We start from the raw sequence: 26,496 nt of genomic DNA on the forward strand, positions 1-26,496 counted from the left end.
TTGAAGGGGTTCCCTGCTCCATGTGTGGAATTGCTAGTCCTGTTTAGACGTCCCGCTGCCACCTTTTTAGGGAGCCTCCTTGCCTGATACAGGTGTTGGGGTTTTTACAACCCAAGTCTCCCTCCAGAGGACTTGCAAGTAATGAACAGTCAATCACTTTTCTTCAAATTGTTACTCCTGTATTATTTCCCATTGGAAATGACAGAACATCTAGAAATCCCAGGCAAGTGGTGGCTGCATCCACAGAGAACAGCTGTACATCATCTGTGCAGCCAGATAAACATACCCAAACATGTTGCATTTGCTGTGTGTTGTGAATACTTATGTGTCTTGCAATTAGAATTGCTCTGCGTTCAAGCTTGAGTGGTTCTGCACATGCAGGTATGTTTGATGCATTGTGGTTGCTTCAAGCCTCCTATTAGGATATATCAACCAACCTCACCTCTAAGTCACTGCACTTTAGTCTCCCTTCTACTGAAGTTATTTTTAATTTTTAATTTTTTATTATATTTGTTTACTTATTGATTTATTTAGTCATTGATTATTTTAATGCCTAGAATGTGTTATTATTTTGTGTAACATCTTACTGTAAGAGATTTTGTTATATCTTACAAATCACATGACTGTAACATCACAGAAAAAGTAAGACTTCTGACATACCTGGTGCTGGAATAGAGTTTAACTAAGTTTGTGGTAGCAGTTATTTCAGAAAGGATAGTCTCAATATATCTTATGCTATCTATAGGGTAGTCAAGTTACAGTTTGCTTTGTGGAATGATGTCTGTTAATCCATCAGAATATTAATGCTGGGCAGCAGCGACAGCAGGAAAGCCCATCATGAGAAGTATTTCTAACTTCCAGTTTTAGGGGACAGGTGCATTACAGAAGCAAATATTGAATCTAGTTGAAACAGATGGCAACCTGTAGTTAGCTCTCTTTCTTTTAAAAGGAGAAATACAAGAAATTACAGTCATGCAGAGTTTGATGTGTTCCAGTTGAATGCTAATTGTGACAGTTGTCTGTGGCTTTGTAACAGGGGTGGTTTTGTTTAGCCATAAATGTCAGGGCCAATGGGGTCAAATACTTATCCAAAGTGGCTGTGTGTAAACTGGCTTGCAAGCCAGCTATGTAGAAGTAGTGTTTGTTCATTTGAGTAAATTTTTTCTTTGAGTTGGTGTCTGAGTCTGAGCGGATGAAAAATCCCACTGGAGAGCAAGCCAAAGGCTTAAGTGTTGGAAACATGCAAGTGCCTCTCTGCATGTCTACCTTTCGGCACGGATAGGTGCTTCTCCACCCTTTGCTGTTGCTGTGCATTATTTTTGGCAGTAGTGGCCCCAAACTTTCTGAACCAATGGCCATGGCAAGTGCTGGGGCAGCTCTACTCTGCAGTGCCTGATTCTGGCTCTCAGCTCACTTCCCAACTCACTAGAAATTTTTTTTCTGCTTTCTTTTTTTTCCAGCTCCTTCTTAATTACATGTTAAGATTTAGCCTCTTTTTTATCCCAGGTTCTTTAATTCATAGTAGTATTTTCTGTGACTTGCTGTCATAGAAACAAGGACTTTAGAGGACCTTACGAGCTTGTGTAATCCATTTCACTACCTCAAGGAAAAAACTACTCTTTTTAGACCAACTCTGGCAGACATCTGTCTCACCTATTTTTAAGAACCTCCAACGAAGCAGATTGTGTGACCTCTCTGGGTGATCAGCCTAGTGCCTTGCTTTTTTAATAGTGTTCCTAAGATCCCGCCTGCTGCAGTTTAAGTCAGATTCCTTCACCAGAATGTCTCTGAAAACCCTGTCGCCAATTCAAAAGCTATTCTGCTCAGATCTTTCCAGTCCATAATTTTACTTTTGGTGTCTGTTTTTGAACTTAATTTCTTGACCCTTAGGGCATTTGCAAATCAGTTCACTAGGCATTTGGAAATCAGTTAATTTTAGTTCCATCTCATCATGAGGTCCATACAAGTAGTATTGCCTCATTTGCATCAGTTGAAACCTAAATTTGCAGCTGCATTTTTGCTGTATTACTACTGCAACCTCCCTTGGACAGTCTCCTCCCTGAAAGCATGTGCAGAATATAAAAAGCTTGATCATGTAGAAAGAGGCCGAACGACGTTGCCCTTAACGTTATCGTCACTGAAAACAGAGGCGCCCTCTTCATTTCAGCATCTTGTTTGGAGACACTGCTGTGGTACTTAATCTCTTCATGGGCTGGTCTGAGCCAGCGCCTTGAGTTGTTCCTCTGCCTGTCTTGGTGTCTCCTCTCCTGAACTGGGAGGATCCCTCCCTCCTCCTGCTGATTTGCCTGTTGTTATATATGGAAGTTGCTTTTTGTCTGTAACTGGGTAAAGTAGCAGTTTTCTCTTATTGTACCATATTTTTAATAATCTCTGCTTAAGTACAGCTTTTAAAACATTTTTTTTCTCGCTGCTGCAGTTTAATTCTATGAAGCAATCTGTGATTTCGTTTGTGAAGGATACCATATGTAAAAAATTTGCCTTGTAACTTGGATAGCCCCATAGCAAATAAGTTGGCATTGCACGTTTTCTGACTTGCAGGTACAAGCTTGTACCCAGGGAGCGTAGCCAGGAGGGGCTGGAAGGCAAAGCTGTGATGACATGTTCAGTATCCAGGTGGAGGGCCAAGAGGGCAGCTGCATGGCGCTGGGTTGCATTCCAATGTGCTGATCCATGGAACAGCGTTGGCATATGCTTTGGAAGCTGCTGCTTGCTCTCCTGGCTGTAGGGAAGGGGCTGAGGTGATGGCAGGGAAGTAAGGGGTGAGTCTTTGCAGAATATTTTTGTATGATCGTGGCCTATTCTGAGCAGGCTGGACATTTGGAGCCTTGGCATTTCTTTATGGTGTTGTTGTGTACTGTGCTGCCTCTGGTAGCTTAAAAGTTAATTACTCCAGAGAGGGTTGTTGAGATTTTTTTTTTTTTTTTTCTCCTTGATTCCTGAACTACTTAATTAAGTTGTAGGGAAGTTATATTTTCTCACTACTTGGGGGCTTAATGGGGTGGAGGCTTTGGAAACAGTTTAACAATTTCACATTTTATATGCTGTAATGAATTTCCCAGGATTTTGGAAGGGTTGTATCCAACTTTAGCATCGTAATTTCCAGAGTTTTATTTATGCTAAAATAAGTTAGTGGTGGATTAAGAGGCACAAAGAGCCAACAGATTACAAATGAACTAATGAAGACATCGTTTCTTTTGGATAAAGAGCATGACTCGCAGTTGTGACTTGTAATGAAGTACAGCAGACCATGAGTTTCACCAGGACCACAAGCTGGCAATGTGGTTCCTCTTCCCTCCACTGTTATTTCAAACCTGTGTTTGATTTCAGGTGCAGAAAAGAGAGGGTTTGCAAGGACCAGAAACAGCTCTGAATCTGCAAGAACTCCCCAGAACTTCGATAGGAAGAGGCAACTCTCTGAATCGCAGACAGAAACAATGAACAATTCAGACAGCAGAATAAATCCTAGACAACTGGGAACTCCCAGAGGTATTAAAGCAGAGTGCGTACATGCTTCAGGAATAAGCTGCCTTGAAGCACGTGCTGAGCACTATTAAAGGATGGGCTGGCATGAATGCTCTTAACTCTAAAATGAGCTGTAAAAGACTGTTGATTATTTGTAAAACATGATTATTCCAGGCTTTTCAGTGCTCTGAAGTTGGATGCCAGTATTTCTAGGCAAACTGTTCTCAGAAGTTCAACTTTGAATACAAAACCTCTGTACAGCTGCTGTTAAGATATATAGGCGAGTTTGGTGGGCAAGATAACAGTTCTGAATTTTTGTTTACAGGAGGACCCTATGCTGCTGTCCCAACATCAGGCGATAGAAAGAATCTAAATAAACCCACTCGAGGGAGGAAGAAGAGTATATTTGAAGCCTACATGTTAAAAGAAGATGTTTCAGCAGGACTGAAAAGGGGAGAGCTAATTCAGGTGCCTGGAACATACAATGTCCATGCTCTTGTGATAAGTCTGTGGAAATCACAGGCAGTTGTTGGAAATCAGTGTCAGTTGGCTGCATGACATGGAATCGATGTACCACTTGTAGGTGCTAAAGGAAGATTTTTTCCCCTTTCTCAGAAGGTTCTAGAAGTTGAATGAAATCTTTTATGTTCAGCTGAAGCATAGTTTTTTGTTTGATTGCATGTTCTGTAAAATTCCTGATCCACACTTGTGATGAATTGCAGTGTTCTGGTTGGATGGTCTGGTAGCCATAATAGTCATTACTGTGGAGACAGTTGCTTTTACAAATGATGCTCAAAAACACAGCAAGTGCTGGCAGCCTCTGTCTTTGTCAGTGTAAGTAAAAATGAATGCCCTTAGCAAGATAATTCTTGCTGAAATTCCTCACAAAGATGTTCATTAATCCTCAGCAATGAGATGCAGACACCTCCACTTCCAGATCTACTCTTCTTTTTCCAATCTATCAAATCCCAGAAGTGTCCCTCCCACAAAAAAAAAGGAGAGTGATGGTGCAGGTAATGCTGTGGTCCTTGGGATCTCAAAAGGCTGTGCCTACCAGGGCCTTGCAATAACCTGTTATGAACTATCATGCAACTGGTTAAATTAATGTCAAATGGCCAGGCAGTGGTAGTGGACCCTTGATTTGCTTGCATAATTTTCTTTGCACACCCCTAAGGTCATAGGGCTGACCCAGCCACTGATGAGTGTATGGTTTACTGAAGTAAGGCACAGATAGTAGATGGAGCATGTTCTCGTTTTACAGATTCTAAAGATCAAAGATCGGACTTTGTGATTCCATTTGGAGCAGCAAAACTGCAGCCATAATTTGGCAGCAGTTCTTCTCTGAATATCTAGCAAGATGTGGGGGTGGACCTGCCATGTGTGTGGGTAGCTGGATCTCAGAAAGAGTTTTGCATAAAGGCAGGCAGGGCTGAGGTTCACTGAGGAATAGGAGAAGAGGATAGCATCTTAGAACCACTGTTGTAGTACAGTCCTCAACATGGTGTAAAGTTCTTTGGGAGACACCTGGCATCCCAGGCTGTGGAAAAAAGGCAGGTGGAAGTCAGTGAGGGCATGACAGACACTCAGGCTGAGGCATCATTTACCCAAATACACACTGGTGACATTTAATTAGTGTTGTAATGCTGATGAGGTTGTGATACTTACTTTCATCAGTACATTGAAGTTGCAAATGGCATCACCTCACTTTTTGTCTGATTTCTTGTTACAATCGTATAGTAATTCTTGTATAATGATATAATGGCATAATTTCTGGAGGTGCGATAAGGATTCCACATATAAGATTGCCTGATTCCATCCTAAAGACCAATCTGATGAGGTCTTAGCCTTCAGAAAAATGACTATGCGGCATATCCCTGCTGATGATCAGAGCGGTCCACTGGGCTACCCAGACCTTAGGCCAGTGCCTTTTTAAAGACTGTCAGAGACATTCAAATGGGAAGCAAATGGTGTAGGAAGAGATGGGAGCTTCAAGCTGTGACTTCCCCCCATGGCTGCAGTGACATATGGCAGCAACTAAAGCTTCTGCCTTACCTTCAGGAGTGTTTTTGTCACCCATTTTTGGTAATGCAGCCTGATAGCATTAAGTACAGCGTATGTAGACTGTCTATGAGGTCAAGTGCAGCTGCAGATGAGGCACATCAGACTATGACTACTACCTGAGAATCCCATTGAAATGCTGAGTCCCAGAGGACCTGTGATTGCATGCTCTCTGGCAAAACAATCCCTAATTCTTGTAAATGCGTAGTGTCTACTGCAGGTCATGTGCTGCGTAACTGGAGGAGTCATATGTGCTTTCTTAGGCTGTTTTCCTTTCATCCAGTTCCACATCGCAGGGAAACAGTTGAGGCTGTAGAAGCTGGATTTAATCATTTAGGGCTGAGTGTCTGATCATGGGCATCCCTGCTCTGTATCTCTCATCTTCAGCTCATTCATCCTTATGATCTCATCAAGACCATTCATCATTGCAGTCTCAACCAGGATAGGTGAGATCCTGAAAGCAACTTTAGGGAATGGGCAAATACTCAGCACTGTTCTGTACAATGGCAAGAGACACAGTGAACGAATACTTGTTGTGTTAATCCCTCAAAGCAGGGCATTGCTCTGGCATGGTAACCTGCAGAAATGCTCTACAAGAGCCTGTGGAAGAGGAGAACAAACCTATTGGTCTGAATTTGACAGTCCTGAGCAAACTTGAGTGCTAGCCAGACAGAAGCATGACTCTAAGCAGGGGCCATCCCCTGGAGCATTCTGGTAACACTGGATCTGCATATATTTGTGTGAGAACTTGAGAGATCCGTTAGAGAGACCCCTACCATGAACTCTGAGGATCTTGCTGGAACATGGCAATACAGCTACGCAGCTAAATGCTCCTGAAAGCCCTACCCATGGAAACTACTGGGAGACGTGGAGATTGCTCAGATAAAACATGAGTACTATGAAGATTAAGCAGTTCTAGATCAGGAAGAACAAAAGTGTTATCTTTATGGGTGCTGACGTCTGTCAATGATATTAGTCTTAATGGCCTCTGGTACTGTATCTGACATAACTCAGTTTTTGATAAGTAGGATGGAGAAGTATGCCCTGTGGGATTCCTGGATTCATTTAATCATGCAATGTGTGCAGAAGTGTCCTCCCATAAGAAAGGGGATCTGAGCTCAGGCGCTTAGGAGTGTGTAGACTTCCCACTTACCCACCTGTAAAACTGTCTGCAGTGAGCAAACACCAAGCGTATCAGGTTGGTTGGAATCACATTGGCCAATCTGAAGGCAAACAAGATTTAATAACTTCTGCGTAGGTACGTAAGCAGATGGTGTTGGCTATACACAACAGATGAAGTCAGGTTATGTATTAAGGAACATTGACCCAAGGGACCATAATCATCCTGTGAAGCATCAGCCAGAAACTCATGTCTGCCCCATGCCTCCAGTGTCTCTCAGACCCTCCCTGCAGGGCTGCTGGGTTCAGGCGGAGCGAGAGTGCGCAGCGTACAGAGGTGCAGAGCCTGCTCTGCTGTTAAGAGGGTGGTTTTTCTTGGAAAGCTGTTCTTTTGTGGGTATGAAGGCTGGGGTTTCCCTAATTTTCATGGATTGTTTTTTCAAAGGTGGCCTTGGTAGCAAGCAGATACTTGAACCCTGACCTTCTTTGGTGTTTCATACATACAAATGAATCTAGGCATATGTGTTATGATAGCTGTTATAAACTGCTTGATCTGAGATGCTTGAAGTTTAGTCTGAGTATTGCCTGCCCTGGTTCTAGCAGAGCAACTTGAGAAATCATGACCTTTATGTATCTTGCTGGGGAAGCTCAATAAGGTTAGAAACTTTTTTGGCAAGTATGTGTGAAGCTGACTTGAATCATCCGAAAGTGTTTTAGAAACCTTCCTGCAAACCTTTCTCTTCCCTTTCAAAACAAAGGCCCTACTGACATAAAAACACTGATAAATATAGCAGCTATTAGTTGCAAGCAATTGTAAAATAATACAACATTAGTGTGACATCATGAGACTCTGCAGCCAGATCCTCACCCCCTAACACACATATGAGAACAGTTGTTCGTTGCAGATGGGGAGAGTGACTGGTTCCAGATATGATATCACAGCGTGAAATGTACAACATTGTAAATAGGATTTTCATAGGCACAGATAATAGGGCCCATCTGCTTTCTAAGATAAATTTTGGGAGTTCCTTGCTTAAAGGAAAGAGCTGAAGTATTTTAATGCTCCTTGACGTAAGAATTCTAATGTTGATCATAATTAGGTAGTGCATATAAAATGTAGAGAAACCTGCTGCACGGTAAACATGGTAACACTTTGCTCCTCTGTGTGTTTGCTGGAGCTGGGCATCCATGTGCATGTAGCTGCTCTGGTGCCTTCTGGGCCATGGACACAAAACCTGTTTTTTCATGCACATAATGGACATTTGCACCTGGCTGATTGACAGCTGTCCCAAACTATTCAAGGGGATTCTGAAGAGTAACACAGGATATCCCCTCATCTGCTTTGTGCTGGTGGGTAGATGCTGGTATGGGAATTGTCTGACTCGTTGTTAAGCAGAGCAACCATCCCTTTTCATTTTTTTTCTTTCTCTCCATAGCAGCTTCCTTTATGCACAGTGTATTGTTTTTGATGGCTGATTCTGGGAAATAAGGGGAGAAAAAAGACCATTGAGAGTTTTCCATCAGTGGGTACCAGTGCTAATAGAGGCTGATGACAGCAAGTTAGCTCTCACTTTGCCTAAGCAGAAGGTATCCCCAGGGTTGCTCCCAGTGGGTCGTCTTTGTTTTCGTGCCATTGTCCTGGTTTGGGCCTGCCATGTGGCTACTGTGCTTGTTAATGCAACTTAGATAAGGCACAAAATAAGACATCGCAGCAAAGTATTCAAATAATGCCTAAAGAATATAGAATATATGGTACTGGTATTTCCAAACTTAAGCAAATAAAAACAATGGAAAACCTTCATAAATCTCCAAATTCTTCTTCAAGGCAGCAAAACTTTCACATGTAATCAGTTTTATTTTCCTATCGTCTGAGTGTTTCCCAGAATACATAAAAAAATTATATGCTGCAGTAAATTTTTAAGGAAGCAATTCCTGTGAGAGGTTCCTATGATTGCTTAACACAGAAGTGCAAACAGATGGAATCTGTTCGTATAACAAATTGGCCAATGTTATTTCAAATACACAAGTGGAGAAAGTTTTAAAGTTTCAGCTCAAAGCAGAAACCTGTCTGAAGGCAGGTACCTAGTTGTATTTCCATAAGAATAAAATGCTCTCAGTTTTAACTGCAGTCACCTGAATCACAATTCCCAGGACCCTCTTGCGATGGGAACAGCACTGCTGCATAGCCTGTAAGTCCTTGGTTGGCTCTTCCTTTCTCTTGGATGGACCTGAGCGCAAACAGCAAAACTCCTTGATTTACTTTGGAGGGGTGATACAAATTTGTTGCAGGTGACTTGAGCTTTGAGTTGGCAGGTAACAAAGCAAAAATAGATAGACCATGGAGTTTCAAATGTATTTAAGATAGTTTGACTTTAAACATGTTTAAAGAGAATTTAATCCTGTAGACTTTCAATGTTTGTTTTTGGAAAATCCTTTTGATTCTTCTTTGGAATGTGCTTTATCACAGAGTTACTGCTACTGTCTGTTTGCAGGAACAGCCTAAGCAGCCAAAGCCCCATAAGGCTGATACCTGCTGCCATGTAAGCTCAGCAGGTCAGCTCTTCCTCTTTCCTTCTGTCCTCCAAAATAAGCAAAACCAACATTCTGCTTTTCCAAAACAAAACAAACCAAATTGTTTCTATTGTCTGTTTATTAATGAAGTTGGTGGATGCTCATCAGAAAATGTGTGAAGGGAACAAGAGGTCTTGGATCCTCAGTTCACCCAGTAGCAGCAACAACTAATGATTCCACAGCTCTTCGATGACAGACTGCAGTAGATCAGCTTAAGCCTATCATGAAACTGCCTTTTGGCTTGAAATTGCTCGGATGCTAAGTTGTCAAGACTTGAAATGTATAATGGAAATTTAGATGTATCTCTCATGTTTCACAGTAGATATATTACCCACAGCTCTCTAATTTAACTGATGTTATATAAAATTAATAAGATTCAGGCATAATCTTTCTCCTTCTCTTTTTTTTAAGGGACCCTTGAGAATAAATCCTAAGAAGTACCATGAAGCCTTCATTCCATCTCCAGTAAGTGTAATTTTATAATGCTTTAAAGTTCATAAGTAAAGGTGCATTAAGATAGGAGTTATGCTGTGCACGAAAGGTCACTCAGAGGTGAATGAGTTGGAATAAATGAACATGATCTGGATTTTCTTTTAAATCAAATATTCCCAAACAAATCCTGCTTTTTCATACCTCGGAGAACTACTTACTTAGGTTGTGCTGAAATTGGGAATACTGCTGGGTCCCACAGAAGCCAGCTGAAGTCAGGTTTGAGGACCACCAGATAGTGTAATTGGAAACCCTTGGTTTATGGCTGCAGAGGTTTTATAGATTTTCCACTGATTTAAGTTAATCTTCCCTAAACAAATATGCTCTCCATTTTCGATCTGCTGCATGAGCTAATTTGAAAAGTCATTCCAGAAATAATATGCGTGATTCCTTTTCATGTGCCCGCCTTTGCGCGGACTGTGTCTTGGTTGGCTTGGGATGTCCTTCTGTCACATGGGACTGGTTTGCACCTCTTTTCTCGTCTTTCCTTATTTTGACAGAAAAGAAGGGCTCTTGCAATTTCAGGGACTTCCAGTAGGGAAGGTGACCTCACAGCTGGCAACAGCCAAAGCTTTTTATCTGGAACTGACTTGGTCAAAATGTTACTGTCAATGAGAGAAAGTTTCATATTTGAAACGTTTTGTTGTTGTGGGGGAGAGAAGGCAGAGCCTGCCTTGAGACAGTGAAACACTGACTCTTTTGTTGTCCCTGCTACTGACAGTGCTATTGCTTTGGGGCTTGGATTGAAAGTCTTGAAATTTGTGGCGTTGTCAGTTCACATTGTTGATTTGGGATAACGTTTTGGAGCCCACTTTGTTAGAGAAGGCTGGCATTACAGGGGTGGAGGAAGGTCGGGGATGCACAAAGTAGATTAACTAGAGGAAGAAGTACAGAGCAGCTCTCTGGTACATCAGTAGAGCAGCATTGTGTGTGTAAGTGAAACTGTGTGTGTAAGGAACTGTGATCCTTCCTTTACAGGTGTCCTTGTAGGTGTGGTAAGTGTAAACTGTTAAACATATTCTCTGAAATTACAAAATGCAAGGTTAAATGAGAAATCCAGCTACTCACATGAGTTTAATTGGATGTGAAGCTTTACCCCTTATCACCCCTAGTGTCTGGCTGTTGCCTTGTGCAGTCGATTGCTCGGTGTTCTGCCTGCAGGAATACATACATTAAGGAGGGTTAGCTGAGATTTGTTATCTCAGCTATTTTTCTGCTTTTCTGCCCTTTGTGGAGCTGAATACCAGAACCAGTCTTGTCCCTGCTAAGAAGCAGTATCAACACCTGAATGAAGATGACTCTGGCTGGTGTGGACACAGTCTTCACTTTAAGACAGATGCCTTAGGAAACTTATCCTTTGTATAACATTATTTGCCATAATGGAGGGTTTGCAGCCTTCATGTTCTGCAGGACTTACCGTCATTGCCAGATGCTGCAAAAGCTGCAGCTGTGAAAAATCACCCTTTCTCTCCTGCTGTTGACTAGGGCATTGTATCCCTTTCTCTTCAGCTCTGACTTGGCTATGGCTTCATGGAGTTCAAATGCAACAGCTGTTCACCTTCTAACACCAGAAGTCCCAGGGTGTTTCTTGCTGCAAATGTGCTCTGTTTGCTTGTCTCATTGTTGCTTGAAGAGTTGAGGGGAAGGCTGGGCCTTTCTTTTGAAAGCCACCCAGAGAATGGACCTGAGCATTTAAATCTCTGCCTCACATCTCGTGTCTTCCCTGCACACAGTAGTGTGGTTTGAAATGACAACATTGTCAATGTGAAGAATTATACTGCTGAGCACGAGTGATGGAGTGACTGTGGCTGTGCTGTGGTTGTGGAAGACACTTCCAGACCAGATGAAAGCACTGCAGATCTCCCTCTTGTCAGAGGGGGATAGAGAGCACTGCTGGTGACGTTCACAGGTGGCCATGGAGCAGGAAAAACCCCGTGCTCCTTGGAGGGGACTGCAGAAGTCTTGAAGCCATTGTGGCCAACGCAGTATATGCACCCCAGGGGCAGCTGAGACTTTACAAGTGATAGTGTTCTGTCGCGATTCGGTGCCATTTTAATTGCATTAGTAATCTGAAATGCTAGCTGTGAAGAGTAGGGGACGCTGAAGGAAAAAAGTGGGATGCACAAGTGTTCTTCAAAGTGCGTAAGTTCACCCGACAATCATAAGCCTGGACCTCAAGATATAGAAATGTTTCTCTTTGGAGGCAAAAACCAAACTGACAGCAATTTCCTAATTACAACTTTGTTGGAGGCATTGAAATTAACTGCTGTAAAAGAGGTGTGCATACACACATATAAGTGTGTATGTTATATATATAGAATGTATATGTATATCGCTTGGGGTGACAGTGCAATTCAAGACAAGATTCTTGCAGAGTATGGAGATGCAGCTTTAACTAGGTGGTGTGACACATCAGGCATCTTTACAAGGGGTGGGGGAAAGGGTCTGCCTTGTGTTTTCTTGGACACAGGAGAGAAGGAAAAAAGTGTAGAACAAATAAATTATTGTGAATGCCAGCCTGTGTCCTGCAGCACAGAGCAGCTACAGGTACAGGCAAAAAAATTAAAAGGTGACATTTTTCTTAAAAAGTGACTTTGAACTTTTCTTTTTATGTATGTGGTGGATTTAGGTAAAGAGTTGGGGCAGAAGGGAGAGGGTGGGGAGAAATGAGGAGTAAGACCATGTGTAAAAAATCTGGCTTTTTGAAAAGAACAGTTTCCAATTTGAATTATGTTGGTCCAAGAGGCTTTGCAATTTTTCTGCATCTTGTCATGGGAGGCAGCTTTCACACAGCTGTTGAGCTGCTGCTGCTTTTCTTTCTAAGAGTAATTTGGTCTCTTGGAGGACAGCCTTAGTTTCACATCATGGCAGGGTTCTGCCGTTTTATTGTTTTGGTATCTAAGCAGAGAAGGATATTTATGTGATATTAGGGCTTCATGTTTTCAGGTTATAAAAGAAGTTTTTCTCGGAGACTGAGCACACTGGTAGTTCTGATTGGATGTACTCAAGCATATGAGACTCGGGAGTGTGTATCTGAGAAGCAACTAAAGTTGTGATTAAGATTTTAATTCTTGTGAGGCTGCTTTTTTCATTGAAAGACAATGAAGTAGTAATCTAAAGAAGCTCATCCTCTTTATGTACCTCAAAACTATGCAAAGATAGCTCTCTAGAAAAACTGTTGACTGCTCATGTTGATACTAAATGCTCACATTGTTTGACACATTCATGGCACTATAAACAGACACATGGAATTTTTCATATGCTGAATTATGGGGAAACAGAAATGAAAGCAGCAAGAGCACTCAATAATTAGCAGAAAAAGAAGACAAAACTGGCAATCCTTTAAAAACTAAAACCTTTGTGTTGGCATCTTCAGGAAACTTCATCTTTTTTCACCCCATGAAGAAAATCTTCCAAGCTAAATCTAGATTATCTGAATGCCAAACATGTCTGGAGTGGATAATCATAGTGCGTACAATTAGTAGAGGCTCTTGTGCAAGGATGTTAACCCAGAGTATTGAGAGAAGGTGTCCTAACATGTCTGTTACAGTAAAAGATCTTCTGGCTTGCAGTTAGCATCTGTAATCATCATTTTTTGGAATCTATTCTAACATTAGTTGTGCCAAATGCAGAATATGTGGTGTTAACTCATTTTAAAAAAAAGAGACTGCATCCCCAGCCACTCTCCAGGCCACCTTCACCAACTGACCTGCTGATCCTGGAGCTGCGTCTCCCTGCTTTCCCATCTCACCAGGAGACAGCAGGCAGCTCTGTACAGGGCGCTTTGCAGAGACTGCCTTGTAAACATGTTCTGAGTAATAGCTTTGAGTGCTTGAGTTGGGAACTGAATGCGTGAAGAGCTGTGACTGCAGAAAACTCTCTACCCATTTCCAAGAGTAACAGTAGAGGAACTGAGCAGAGCTTGCAGACAATACATCTTGAAGGCTTGGCTCTGTCTTGAAGCATAGAATCATAGACTCATAGAATGGTTTGGGTTGGAAGGGACCTTAAAGATCACCTAGTTCCAACCCCCCTGCCATGGCGGAGGGTTTCCACTGGTTCCACTAGACGAGGCTGCTCAAAGACCCATCCAACGTGGCCTTGAACACTTCCAGGGATGGGGCATCCACAACCACTCTGGGCAACCTGTTCCAGTGCCTTACCACCCTCACAGTGAAGAACTTACTTACATCTAATCTAAATCTACCCTCTTTCAGTTTAAAGCCATTACCCCTTGTCCTATCACTACATGCCCTTGTAAAAAGTACCTCTCCAGCTTTCTTGTAAGCTCCCTTTAAGTACTGAAAGGCCGAATAAGGTCTCCCTGGAGCCTTCTCTTCTCCAGGCTGAGCAACTCCAACTCTTATCTTGTATTCATAGGAGAGGTGCTCCAGCATTCTGATCATCTTCGTGGCCCTCCTCTGGACTCACTCCAATGGGTCCATGTCCTTCTTATGCTGGAGACCCCAGAGCTGAACACAGTACTCTAGGTGGGGTCTCACGAGAGCAGAGTAGAGGTGGAGAATCACCTCCCTCGATCTGCTGGTCACACTTCTTTTGATGCAGCCCAGGATATGGCTGGCTTTCTGAGCTGCAAACAGACGTTGCCAGGTCATGTTGAGCTTCTTGTCAACCAACACCCTGAAGTTCTTCTCCTCAGGGCTGCTCTCAATCCACTCATTGCCCAATCTGTATTTGTCCTTGGGATTGCCCCGACCCATGTGCAGGACCTTGCACTTGGCCTTGTTGAACCTCATGAGGTTCGTATGGGCCCACCTCTCAAGCCTGTCAAGGTCCCTCTGGATGGCATCCCTTCCCTCCAGCGTGTCGACCAGGCCACACAGCTTGGTGTCGTCGGCAAACTTGCTGAGGGGGCAGTCAATCCTGCTGTCCGTGTCACTGACAAAGATGTTCAACAGCACTGGTCCTAATACCGACCCCTGAGGAGCACCACTCATCAGTGGTCTCCATGTGGACATTGAGCCGTTGACCATAACTCTTTGAGTATGACTATCCAGCCAATTCCTTATCCACTGAGTGGTCCATCCATCAAATCCATGTCTCTCCAATTTAGAAACAAGGATGTTGTGTGGGACAGTGTCAAGTGCTTTGCACAAGTCCAGGTAGATGACATCAGTTGCTCTTCCCTTATCCACCAGTGCTGTAACCCCATCATAAAAGGACACCAAATTTGTCAGGCATGATTTGCCCTTAGTGAAGCCATGTTGGCTGTCACCAATAACCTTATTTTCCATGTGCCTTAGCATAGTTTCTAGGAGGATCCGCTCCATGATCTTGCCGGGCACAGAGGTGAGACTGACTGGCCTGTAGTTCCCTGAGTCTTCCTTTTTTCCCTTTTTAAAAATGGGGGTTATGTTTCCTCTTCTCCAGTCAGTGAGAACTTCCCTGGACTGCTACGACTTCTCAAAAATGATGGATAGTGTCTTAGCGACTTCATCCACCAGTTCCCTCAGGACCTGCGGATGCATCTCATCAGGTCCCATAGACTTGTGCACCTTCAGGTTCCTTAGATGGTCTTGAACCTGATCTTCTCCTATGGTGGGCAGTTCTTCATTCTCCCAGTCCCTGCCTTTGCCTTCTGTGACTTGGATGGTGTGGCTGGAGCACTTGCCGGTGAAGACTGAAGCAAAAAAGTCGTTGAGTACCTCAGCCTTCTCCATGTCCCAGGTAACCAGGTCTCCCGTTTCCTTCCAGAGAGGGCCCACGTTTTCCCTAGTCTTCCTTTTATCATCGATATACCTATAGAAGCTTTTCTTGTTGTCCTTGACGTCCCTGGCCAGATTTAATTCTATGAGGGCTTTAGCTGTCTTAACCAGATCTCTGGCTGCTTGAACAATTTCTCTGTATTCTTCCCAGGCTACCTATCCTTGCTTCCTCCCTCTGAAGGCTTCGTTTTTGTGTTTGAGCTTGTCCAGGAGCTCCTTGTTCATCCATGCAGGCCTCCTGGTGTTTTTGCCTGACTTTCTCTTTGTTAGGATGCGTTGCTGCTGAGCTTGGAGGAGGTGACCCTTGAATATTAACCAGCTTTCTCGAGCCCCTCTTCCTTCCAGGGCTTTATCCCATGGTACTCTACCAAGGAGATCCCTGAAGAGGCAAGAGTCTGCTCTCCTGAAGTCCAGGGTAGTGAGCTTGCTGTGCACCCTCCTCGCTGCCTGAGGGATCTTGAACTCCACCATTTCATGGTCACTGCAGCCAAGGCTGCCCTTAAGCTTCACATTTCCCACCAGCCCCTCCTTGTTGGTGAGAACAAGGTCCAGCATAGCACCTTTCCTCCTTGGCTCCTCTATCACTTGGAGAAGGAAGTTGTCATCAGCGCTTTCCAGGAACCTTCTGGATTGCTTATGCCCTGCTGTGTTGTCCGTCCAATAGATATCAGGTGGTTGAAGTCCCCCAATGAAGACCAGGCCTTGTGAATGTGAGGCTGCTCCTATCTGTCTATAGAGGGCCTCATCTGCTTGGTCTTCCTAGTCAGGTGGCCTGTAGTGAACCCCCACTCTAGTGTCACCTGTCCCTGTCCTCCCTTTAATCCCGACCCAGAAGCTCTTGGTCGGCTCCTCATCCATCCCCAGGCAGAGCTCCATGCACTCCAGCTGGTCACTGACATAGAGGGTGACACCCCCTCCTCGTCTCCCCTGGCTGTCCTTTCTAAAGAGCCTGTACCCTTCCATTCCAACACTCTAGTTATACGAGACATTCTATCATGTCTCCGTGATGCCAATAAGATCATAGCCCTGCAAGCGTGCAAATAGTGTGGAACTGCTGTGCTGGCACATACATACAAAAGAGCTCATTTGCTGAAAGATAACTGCGTGTTGAAAGGCATATGGTGAATCCATTTCATTTCTGTGCACAACTGCAGGATGTTTATCTCACCAGGGTTTGTGTCTTTTTTGATGACAGTGTTTTAAACCTCATAACAACGGTAATTTAATATGTTTTGGTCTGGCATTTATTTTTCTTCCTCTTTGACTAGGATGGGACTCGCGATATCTTTATTGATGGAGTGGTTGCTCGCAACAGAGCCCTGAATGGTGACATCGTGATAGTGAAACTGCTTCCCAAGGAACAGTGGAAGGTCAGTTCAATATATTTTACTGTGATTTGACAGAAAGAGCTTATTACTGTTTTCTTCACTAAACTTAAGGCCTGGGACAGAGAATAGAGAATTTCCTACAAATCAGATTAGCTAAACTGCAGTTTATGCTGCAGTACATTAGAACACTTTATCCATTACAACGTTTGGAAGAAGTCATACCTAAAGTGTTGAAACCTCACTCTTTGCATGGAATGGCCTTCTTTATCACTGTGTGGAGAAGTCTGATGACAAGGCTTGTGCAAAGCATGGTTGTCAGAGGTGACTTTTGATACCTGTTATTTAGCTGTCTTCATGCTGTGGCACTGGATAGTTCTGTGTAGGTGTTTGCAATTGCTCGTGTATTTGACAAGTGCTGCTCACAAAGCTTTAGTAATGATTAACTCTAATTTGTGGGTGGTCAGTCCATGGAAAGCTTATCTTGTCACAGCTCCAGATTTTGTGGTAATACCCTTCTTTACATGAATGAACAATGTGTGAAATGATTGGAGCAATGCAAATGTGGGACAATCCATTTTTCATTTTCATGTCTGAGAATTTCACTAATATCACTCTGGGTTTTTTTTTTCTTTCACTGATCAAACTCAAAGTCCTTTCAAACATCTGGATAATTTTATCTTGTTTGCAGGTTTATCTTCTAACACCACTACGCAAGAAAAGTTCTTACTCCTTTTCTCTAGTTGCTGGGAGATGTAAGCTACAGTTAGCAATTTTAACCTGGGTTTTCACATGTAAGCATGACAAAACTGCCACAAATTGTTTTCCAAACATGGTTTTTGAACTCTTCTTGAGAATTTAAAGACTATTGTATATCTTTGGGGCAAAAGTAATAGTGAAGGTGATTACAGCAGGGTGGGGACTCATCTGAACTACTTTGGCCTGGTGCTTTTTCCTCATTCTATTTACCTTCTCTGCATGTTCTTGTTTGAAGTTATATGTTTTTAGGCTTGCAAATGCAAGGTCTTCAGTCTGGTCATTTGTTGAACCTTCTACCTTCTCTGTTTAAATCTAATGGCAGTGGAAATGATGGTTGGAAACATACTAGAACTTGTCTCTTAAGTATGCATAAAATGAGTAAATGACCTAAGTATTTATTGACACATGTAAATGCAAAGCTACCTTATGCAAAAGGCAACCATAGGTGGGGTCGAAGATACTACAAGGATATCCATATACAAATATAGGAAAGAGGTCTGCTGCTATCTATGTAACCTCTGAAAACCAATTTTGAGGGTCAAAGCAAAATTTCTTTGATACCTATTCAAGAGTCCAGATCAGAGTTCACTAAATCTGTGATGATTACTATATGTTTGGATCACCAAATCCATATACGTAAATTATCTTTTGTATTAGACCATTCCATATAGTTGGAAAAATGGAATAGTTTGGGTGCTTAGATCCTTTGCCAGGACCTGCCAGCACAAGGGCTTCTTTGTAGGCTTGATAGAGGTTGCCTGAGCTGGAAACTTTGTCTGCAGTTTTCCATTCATATCTGGCTCTAAATAAAGATAACGCCCCTCCCCCCTCCCATCCTCATACCTTCATATATTCAACAGTAATGTTCTTTTATGCATACAAGAGGAAGGGTTCAGAATATTCTCCCTGTCCTGGGCAAATGCTGGAATAAATAGAACTGGTGGAGAAGTGATACCTGACTGCAAGGAGGCAATTCAGAAGACTTTAGCGTTTTGTAGTATGATTATGATTCTTCCATGGTGAATTTAACCTTGCCAAATGAAGTAGCTGTAACATGCCATTCATGTTTTTCAGCCACACAGGTGCTGCCCTGTGTTGTCTCATTTTTTGTTTCTTGCCATCAGCAACTTAATCAGCGATGACATCCCTTTTCCCCTGCTCCCTGAATCTCTTGCTATGCACTCATGTTTGTATTAGTTCTTTGGGAAAGGTGCCACTAAGTTGCACTGAAAGATACTGCATTCTGCCAAGTAATTCATACTGATTAATGATAAACTGTCGCAACCTATTTTAGGTTTTTCCATTTGTTTAGTCTCATGCTGCTGCAAAGCTGCCACATAGGTGTCTTGAGGGTTTTCTCCTTCCCGTTGGGCCTTTGGAACAAGCTGAACAGCTTCAATTATTTCCTTGAAAAATGTAAATCAGATATATGGTATAACTGATGCTCTCAGAGGAGACTTTACAGGCTCTGTACATATTGGTTTGTTAGGATTGAGATGTGCGTGCTGATTATTTTTATGGTTCACTATTCCCAACCCAATAGTCTGTGCTCCACCAAGAACTGAGCTGGGTTTTTTGCTGGCAAACCAGTGTCTTGCACAAGATGAGGTTGCTGTTACAGCAGTGTGGCGGGTCTGTGCCTTCTGAGTTTCAAGCACCCTGGATTGCCTCTGGATGCTCTGGGGGAAGATCTTCCCATTGCTAGTGCAGGTGATTCCTGCCATGGACCTCTTCATGCAAAGTCACAGTGTAATGCTGCATCCCAGTAATGGCAGGACTTGACTTAGCTGGAACCTTGGTTCAATTTATGTGTGTAAATGGGAGGAAGGGGGAAAACATGTGACTGATAAAACTATGGATTTTGGATAGGGCAATCTGTGTTTGCTTCAAGAGTTGAGAAAGTTGGGAGCTGCCCTGTACCCATGAGTCAGTCTTTGCGGGTCAAGTGCCTGTGAGAGAACACCACTGTCCAAGAACAGTTTCTCCAGGGATATACTGTGTTCTGCTGAGCCTGTAATGGTGATACCTTACACACAGGTATAAATGCCACAGTGAAATATAAGGGGATGGTGAAATACTCTAGATGTATGATTATACTTTATATAATACCTTCTTGAGAGGGACAGCAATATTTTCTTCCTCCAGCCCTCCAGTTCCTGGCTCAGTTGTGGGAAATTTATCAGGCTTGAATTTCTCAACATTGTATCCTTCCCAGCATGTGCATCAAGTGCTTGGATGAGCTACTGTGGTCCTCCCTGTGCTTATTCTGTCTGGTCTTAAAGCTTTGTTTGTTCATACATCCTCTGGGAGAGCTGCTTGCTGTTCAGTGATGATCAGTTTGTCAGTTCATATTTCTGTGCTTACTATTAGTTCCGATCAAGAGCCAACAATTTCAGTGTGGCACCACCAGCTTGAGGGAGAGACATTTTGTCCCCCAAATTTGTTATCTTGCACTCCTGAAGAAGGTGGCCATCGGCTTCCTTCCAGGGTTGAGTGGCGTGCATTGCGGTGACCGCATTTGGAGGCTCTATTTCAGAAGTTCCTCTCCTGTCCTCTTGTGTTACATCTTGGGAATATTGAGGTGCTATGGTAACTTTCAAATATTTAGCTTTTGCAAAGTAAGGTATTTGACTTAGACTGTTTTTCCAGGTACTTAACCTACTCTTAGCAAATGAAGTCAGAGTATTGTTGCAGTTAGCTAGACTGTCCCCTTCTTTATTTCAAGCTGTAGGGCTTCCCTGAATCTGTGCCTTTATCTTTTGGAAGAACGTCACAATAAAAGATAGCCAGTGACAGAGGATTTAGCTCAGTCCTTGTCAATTATTCTGATAAAGAAGAAAAATGATGCTCTATTTCTTGACTGATTTTCACTACTTTAACTTCCACCCATGGGTTCCTATTATGTTTTATGGAGTGGTGCTTACATCAATTTCAGGAGCTTCAGTTATACAGTGGCATAATTACTGGAAGGCAAGAAAATGTTGATATGACGATTACAGCAATATTTCTCAGGCTCATCAAGGAGGGAAGCAACATGTCAGTATAAAGGATAAACCTAACTCATCTTTCCTCGCAGCCTCTTTTTGCTCTTTTACTGTCTGCTTAATTGCCAGGCAGAATTTGTTTAATTTCAGATATCTGTTTTGGTTTTTCTTGCAAGATGTAATTTCTTTGGTAGAAGGAAATAGCATAATAAGTCATTTGATATCACTTGGGGCTTAGATTCCTGGCCGAATCTCTGGTGCTTTTAGAGTAGTAGTTTATAATGTGGAATGTTTTTCATGACAACCGTCTCACGCATTGCATGCTATGGCTGAAATTTTAGAGTCTTAGTCTGAAAATAGTACCCAGATGAGGACTTTTTGCCGCTCAAAACTGCCTGAAAGGAATTTTGGGGTCCAACCCGCTATTGCTTGCTACAATATGCAGAGAGATCTCCAGTTCTCCATCTGTTTGCAGCAGTGGTATATTAAAACAATAACACCATATACTATATATATACATAAAAAAATGACAGGTTAACCTGCCAGTGTCTCAGAGAGCAGTGCCTGCAAGTGGTATCTTTTGTTGTTGTTTCATGAATCATTTCCCCCTCAGCTTAAAGTGCTCCTTTGCACTATTTTCATCTGGTTCTTTTGATCTTGTCAGAAGGTCTCCAAGGCCAAGGATGTAGAACTGCTCACTTACATACAGTGTGCGTTGCTGGATAATAGGATAATGGGTCCAGCATTTTAGTCATGAAGTGTCCGAAAGTGATGGAAATAGTAATTCTTTATAGCTCATGAAAGCACATGTTCTCTTCAACACTGAGGTGTCAGATACAATACGGTGCAGCAGGAGATCTTAGAGCTGCGTCTCCTAGAGCCATATATCAGAGATAAATATTTAAACACTTTCTGTACAAAAGACATAAACTACAATTCGCTTTTCCCAGCTGTGACTGTTGTTGCCATAATTACGAACAAACTCAGAGAGGGTACAATTTGATTCAAGCAGACATCACAAATATCACCATTTATAGTTTGAACAGAGCTACGTATGCTGGCAAGTCACTGCCTCCAACCGTTGGTGAAAACCTATGAACCATTAGTTGTCCAGAGGGGATGCTAGCTTTGGATTTGCCCTGGTGAATAACGATTCATTTCAACAAAATTCTTCTGAGAGTCAGTTTCTTCTCAAAATCTCCCAGCTAATGCAAGGACAACAGTAACTCAGGAGGAGATGGGGTTCTTAGAGGGTTATCACAGCAATACTGTTTGAGTCTTAGCAATCAAGAATGTTGTTTGGAAACATTACATTCATAATAATAATAAAAAAAAAGTTCTGGAGAAGTCATTATTGAAATAGTAAGTGTTCTGGCACACCGAAAACATTCAAGTGTAATTCATGATATCTAGGAGTAAAGTGGGAAGCCTAAGAAGCTGGCTAGGAAGATGTCCAGAAAAGCAGAGCTCTCGCAAATCTGAAAGGTTGATGGATGCTGTAGGGAGGAAGGGTAGTTGGTTTTTTTTTTTAATTTGTTTTGCTGTAGACTTTACAGTGTGGGCTGTAAGTTGATGGTCGCACGCATGTGCATGCACTCCCCACCCCATCTCGGAAAATCCCCAAACCACAAATTGGTAGAATCTGGAGAAGCTTCATTACATGCTTATTTTCTGGTTGTGCTATTCTCTGGATGGCCACATGTTGTTCCACACTGCCGGGTCTGATGGACCTTCGCTGTGAGGTGGCACAGTTCTTTCCAGGCTTTGCTTAGCTCCAAACTGGCTGGGTATGGAACAGCAATACAGGTTGATAGCAAAAACGCTGAGAAAATAGGAAGTCTTGCTGACTGATACATATGTGGCATTACATTTGTTCTTCTTGCAGATGTTGCTTTCACATTTTGTTAATCAAATATCACTTGAAGTGAATCAACCAACGTCTTAACACAGTGAATTTTAATAGCAAGACCTGGCATGCTTTTTATGGTGTATATAATGATAAAATAACTATAATGATCTGGGTTGTGTGAGATTGCTGTGACCCAGTGCTGCATTCATCCTTTGCCTCCCCCTGGATGTGTAAAACAAGGAGGCAAGAAATACCAGTGTTTTCGGATGTTGCAAGCAACCTTACCTTCCTGAGAAGGACCTTTCCTGTCAATACCTGCCTCTGTCTTTCTGATCAGAAAGCCAAAACCAGGATCCCAAATAATAAAATCACAAGAAAGGTACAGAGTTTTTGAACAATCTAATGTCCTTTTTATTCCTCCTCCTCCTCCTGTGCTGGGTAAGAGTGATATTAGAAGGCAAATTGTTTAGGTAGGAAGGCAAGCTTCTTTTTATTGACTGCCTGCATCCTGTCCTACCAGCACAGGATTACACTGCAGATGTGGTTGGGCTGCGCAGATGCAGAATAAGATAAAAACGTTACCCTTAGGTGAACAGTCAAGCATTAAATAATCATTCATCTCACATGTAGTCAGTTGTTATATCCCCATTGGAGTAATGGCAGATTAAGCCCCTTGTGATGGGGGTGACTTCAGGCTGTGTGAGCTACCACTAAATTTCAGTGTATGTTCCTGGAAGAGCTACATCTTGAATGGAAGGAAGTGCTCGTGGGGGCATCTGATCTTACTTTAGAATAGGAGTCAAGCCTACATTTAATACCTGATCTCTGTTCCTGTTCATTTTTTTTTCTTGGTCACATGAATATAATCTAGTACAGCAAATTGTTTCCTTTAACAACTAACTTTTCTTCAAGTGATTGTTTTAAACTCTATTCTTCCAAGTCTTCTGTAAATATGCACACATCACAGTCGATTATTCTTAATCCAATCTCTTATATAACAACTATCATTTTGGACTTTTCTTACTTTTTGGTTCCTGTGGAATTAGTATTTCTTAGAACTGTTTGCTTTTTGCCAGTTTGGAGACTTATTTGATGATATCACATGAGTGTTTGGAGCCCACACCTTATAAGAGTGAGTCAGGATACCTGTTGTGATGGGATTGGTTTTTGGAATGTCACACACATTAAACTCACTTAACTTTTTATAAATGCTTTCTTGAAAGACTGACCAGATTTTCAATAGTCTGGGTTTCTTTCAGGTCCACATAATTAGAGAAAAGCTTAAAAAAAAGTGTACTGATGATAAAATTCCCATCTGGCCTAATATTTGTACAATGAATGTTATACTATGGTGGTTTTTTTTAAGGAGATTGTACCCCTAATTTAGCTTGATAGCTGGAGAAATGAAGAACTACTATGACATTAAAAAGCTGTTAATCTTTAAAGTACCTAAGTGAGGTGGTTTTGGATCGTGTCCTAAGTTCTGAAGAAAAGTGCTACATATCTATTTGCATGTTTGTTCTCGTTATCAGCTGGCAGGGAAACAATTAGCTGCAGTATTTACATGTGGTCAAAGCTACTAAAGTTGGCTCATTAACTCTTTTCCCTTATTTCCTTAACTCATATTTATTTTTCTCAAAGCCATAAATCAGAGGGACAAGGAATCTAAAATAGAGGTGATTTATGTAAACAAAGAATTACAGCAGCTGGAGGAGTGACAGAGATTTTTCTACGACAGGTTCTTTGGGGCAAGATGTGGGACTTCCTTTATAACCACATGGTTTTTGGAGATATGGAAGATATTTGTCATCAGGGATGGGATGCCTTAAATTTGTTGTTGACACAAGGTAATTTGTAACTATCTAAGTTCTCTGAAGTCTAACAGTTAGGTTTTGAATCAGCATGCTGCCAGCTTCAAAGGGCTGGGATGGTCGTGCCTTATCCCAAACACTGTTCCTGTGTCGTCTTCCAGACGAGGCAAAGTGTAGCCAGGTTGCGAAGATCTCCTGGCCTCCCACTCCTTGTTCTCCTAGCTTTGTGACATTATTTGCTATGAGGGGATTCCCTTCTCAAATTTCTGAATCTGATATCCTAGCTGCTAGGCACATCACAAGAACTGGGAATGAGTCTATTCTTGGTGCACTATCATGCAGTGAAAGGAGGCCAGTGATTTGTATGCATCAACAGCAGTTTTCTTAACCCTGCTAACATAGGAAGTCTTACTTGCTTGCTACTTGGTATTATCCTTCACCCAATTAACATATAAATCAATGCCCTGGAACCTGTAACGGTTGCAGCATCTCCTTCTGCAACATCTTGAAGAATTGCAAGTGATGTTTTCAATCAAGTTTCTTATTTAAGAGATGCCACTCAAAACACTGAAAGATAAATTAAAATTCCTCCTGATTATCTTTTCCCACAAATTCCTCACTGCTTCAGTAGTTGTGTACTTGACATAATTTCTCAGTATGCGTTCACTGATAAAACAACTGGTGTGGGTTTTTGAAGGTCCCAGATTTTATCTGCACTTTCAAGTTTTTATCCCAGCCTTAACTACCCGGAGGCATTTTAAAAAGTGTTGGTAACCACTCTAGGAAAATACTGCAGGGTAGAGTGCTGATCTACTAACCTTTCTGAAAAAGGCAGTCACATTTATATGTTTCCTTGCTTTCTCACTGTTTCTACTGGTTTGTTTTTGTTTTCTGTGTTCTGTCATGTCAGGCAATAACTGTTTCATGAATGTAGGTCTGTGTATGTCTCTTATGAGTTTTTTAGGTTTCCAGTATGCGAATGATTCATCCATCTTCAGCTGTATCACCTTCTGGGCTTGAAGCATTTCTCTGTTTTTAGCTTTGTCTAAATTATTTTGAAACAGAGAGCAGTGCCAAAACACATACTTTTAATTGAGCAGCTTTAGAAGTGTGAAAATGAAGACTTGGCATGATCTAATTAGCACTTGTGTATTTTGGTTGCAAAAAGTGACTGGTGAAGAATTCCCCAGACATCGTTCTCTGTTCTGTCTGAAAAAAATCCTGCATAAAGGTGTATATCCTGCTTAGTTCTTGTTGGTGCTTGGAAGTCCTGACTGTAATGCTTTTGCTAATTAGCTAGCTGCCAGGACATACTTCTGTTCTGTTCTCCTTGCTTTTTGCTTGTTTGTTGGAATAAGCATTGGCTACTTTTGTTTGTAAGCTCTATAGAAATTGGCATCTCTTTTCCTGTGGTTTCTTTAAATCCCTCATGGCATCACGTTTGCCGGGTTGGTGCTGTCTGGGGAAAGTCCCAAGGAGCTGTGTGAAGTGGGAGGGTTATCTCAGCAGCTTCTCTTTCTTCCTGACCTAATGACTGTTCAGGGGGGCAGGGAGTTCTGGTAAAACCCTTAAGTACGGTAGCCAGGTAACTCATCTCTATGCCCTACTTGATTTTTTTCCGGTAAAGTGAATTTCCTCCAGGGTTTTATCACCCCTTTTGATGTCAGATTGCCTGATTTTTTATTATTTTTTTTTTTTTTAATTTTCTGTGCAGATCAGGTCTGCAGCTGTAGCCCCTTGTAGTAACTACAACTGCTGTGATAGTCTGGCTTAGGTTTGGACTTGTAGCCCTTCTCCCTTCAGTGCGAGGATGAGAGCTTGTCCGGTGACAAGCATCCTCTCTAAAGGGTCCCATCCACAACAAATGTAGGCAGAGCCCAGCTGCGTCTAATGATGCTGCAGGACCCATGCCCTGCACAGCCTGACCGCCTTGGGAACAGCTTGCTGCCCATTTCAACACAGTCTCTTTCTAACCAAGTACCGTCCCCTGGCCTTTAAGCTCACACTCTTGGCAAAGCAGCCTGGCAGCTGTGGAGCTTTGCAAATGCCTTTCTGTTCTCGCAGTTATCCCTTAAATGTGTAATTGGCTTGCTGGTGTTAGAGAGGCAGTGTATGGCCTCCCTGCTAATTTCTTTCAGTATCTCCATATTAGAGCAGTATCCAGAGGGAATGTACCAGCGATCTTTCCGGTGACTGCGCCTGGCTGCGTCACCCAGCCTGGAGCAGAGTTGCTGCCACCGGTACTGAAGAGCTGTGCAGCATCACCACCGCTGCTGCCCCTGGGTGAGAATAAATGGCTCATCTGGCTCTAGTTTATTTATC

The 26,496-nt window shown here is 42.4% G+C and overlaps 1 protein-coding gene across 3 annotated transcripts in view; it reads left to right on the top strand.

Annotated features, from left to right (window-relative positions):
- Positions 1-26,496, top strand: part of DIS3L2 (DIS3 like 3'-5' exoribonuclease 2) — a 197,026-nt gene that overhangs the window by 16,104 nt on the left and 154,426 nt on the right. For 2 of the 3 annotated variants that reach the window (XM_069792502.1, XM_069792504.1), the window contains 4 exons: positions 3,349-3,507; positions 3,809-3,951; positions 9,643-9,696; positions 16,715-16,816. In XM_069792502.1, the coding sequence (XP_069648603.1) occupies positions 3,349-3,507; positions 3,809-3,951; positions 9,643-9,696; positions 16,715-16,816 (458 nt within the window). The remainder of the gene's footprint in view (positions 1-3,348; positions 3,508-3,808; positions 3,952-9,642; positions 9,697-16,714; positions 16,817-26,496) is intronic. The other variant, XM_069792503.1, reaches the window with a different exon arrangement.

Source organism: Haliaeetus albicilla, chromosome 9 (assembly GCF_947461875.1).
Source record: "Haliaeetus albicilla chromosome 9, bHalAlb1.1, whole genome shotgun sequence".
Lineage (NCBI taxonomy): Eukaryota > Metazoa > Chordata > Aves > Accipitriformes > Accipitridae > Haliaeetus > Haliaeetus albicilla.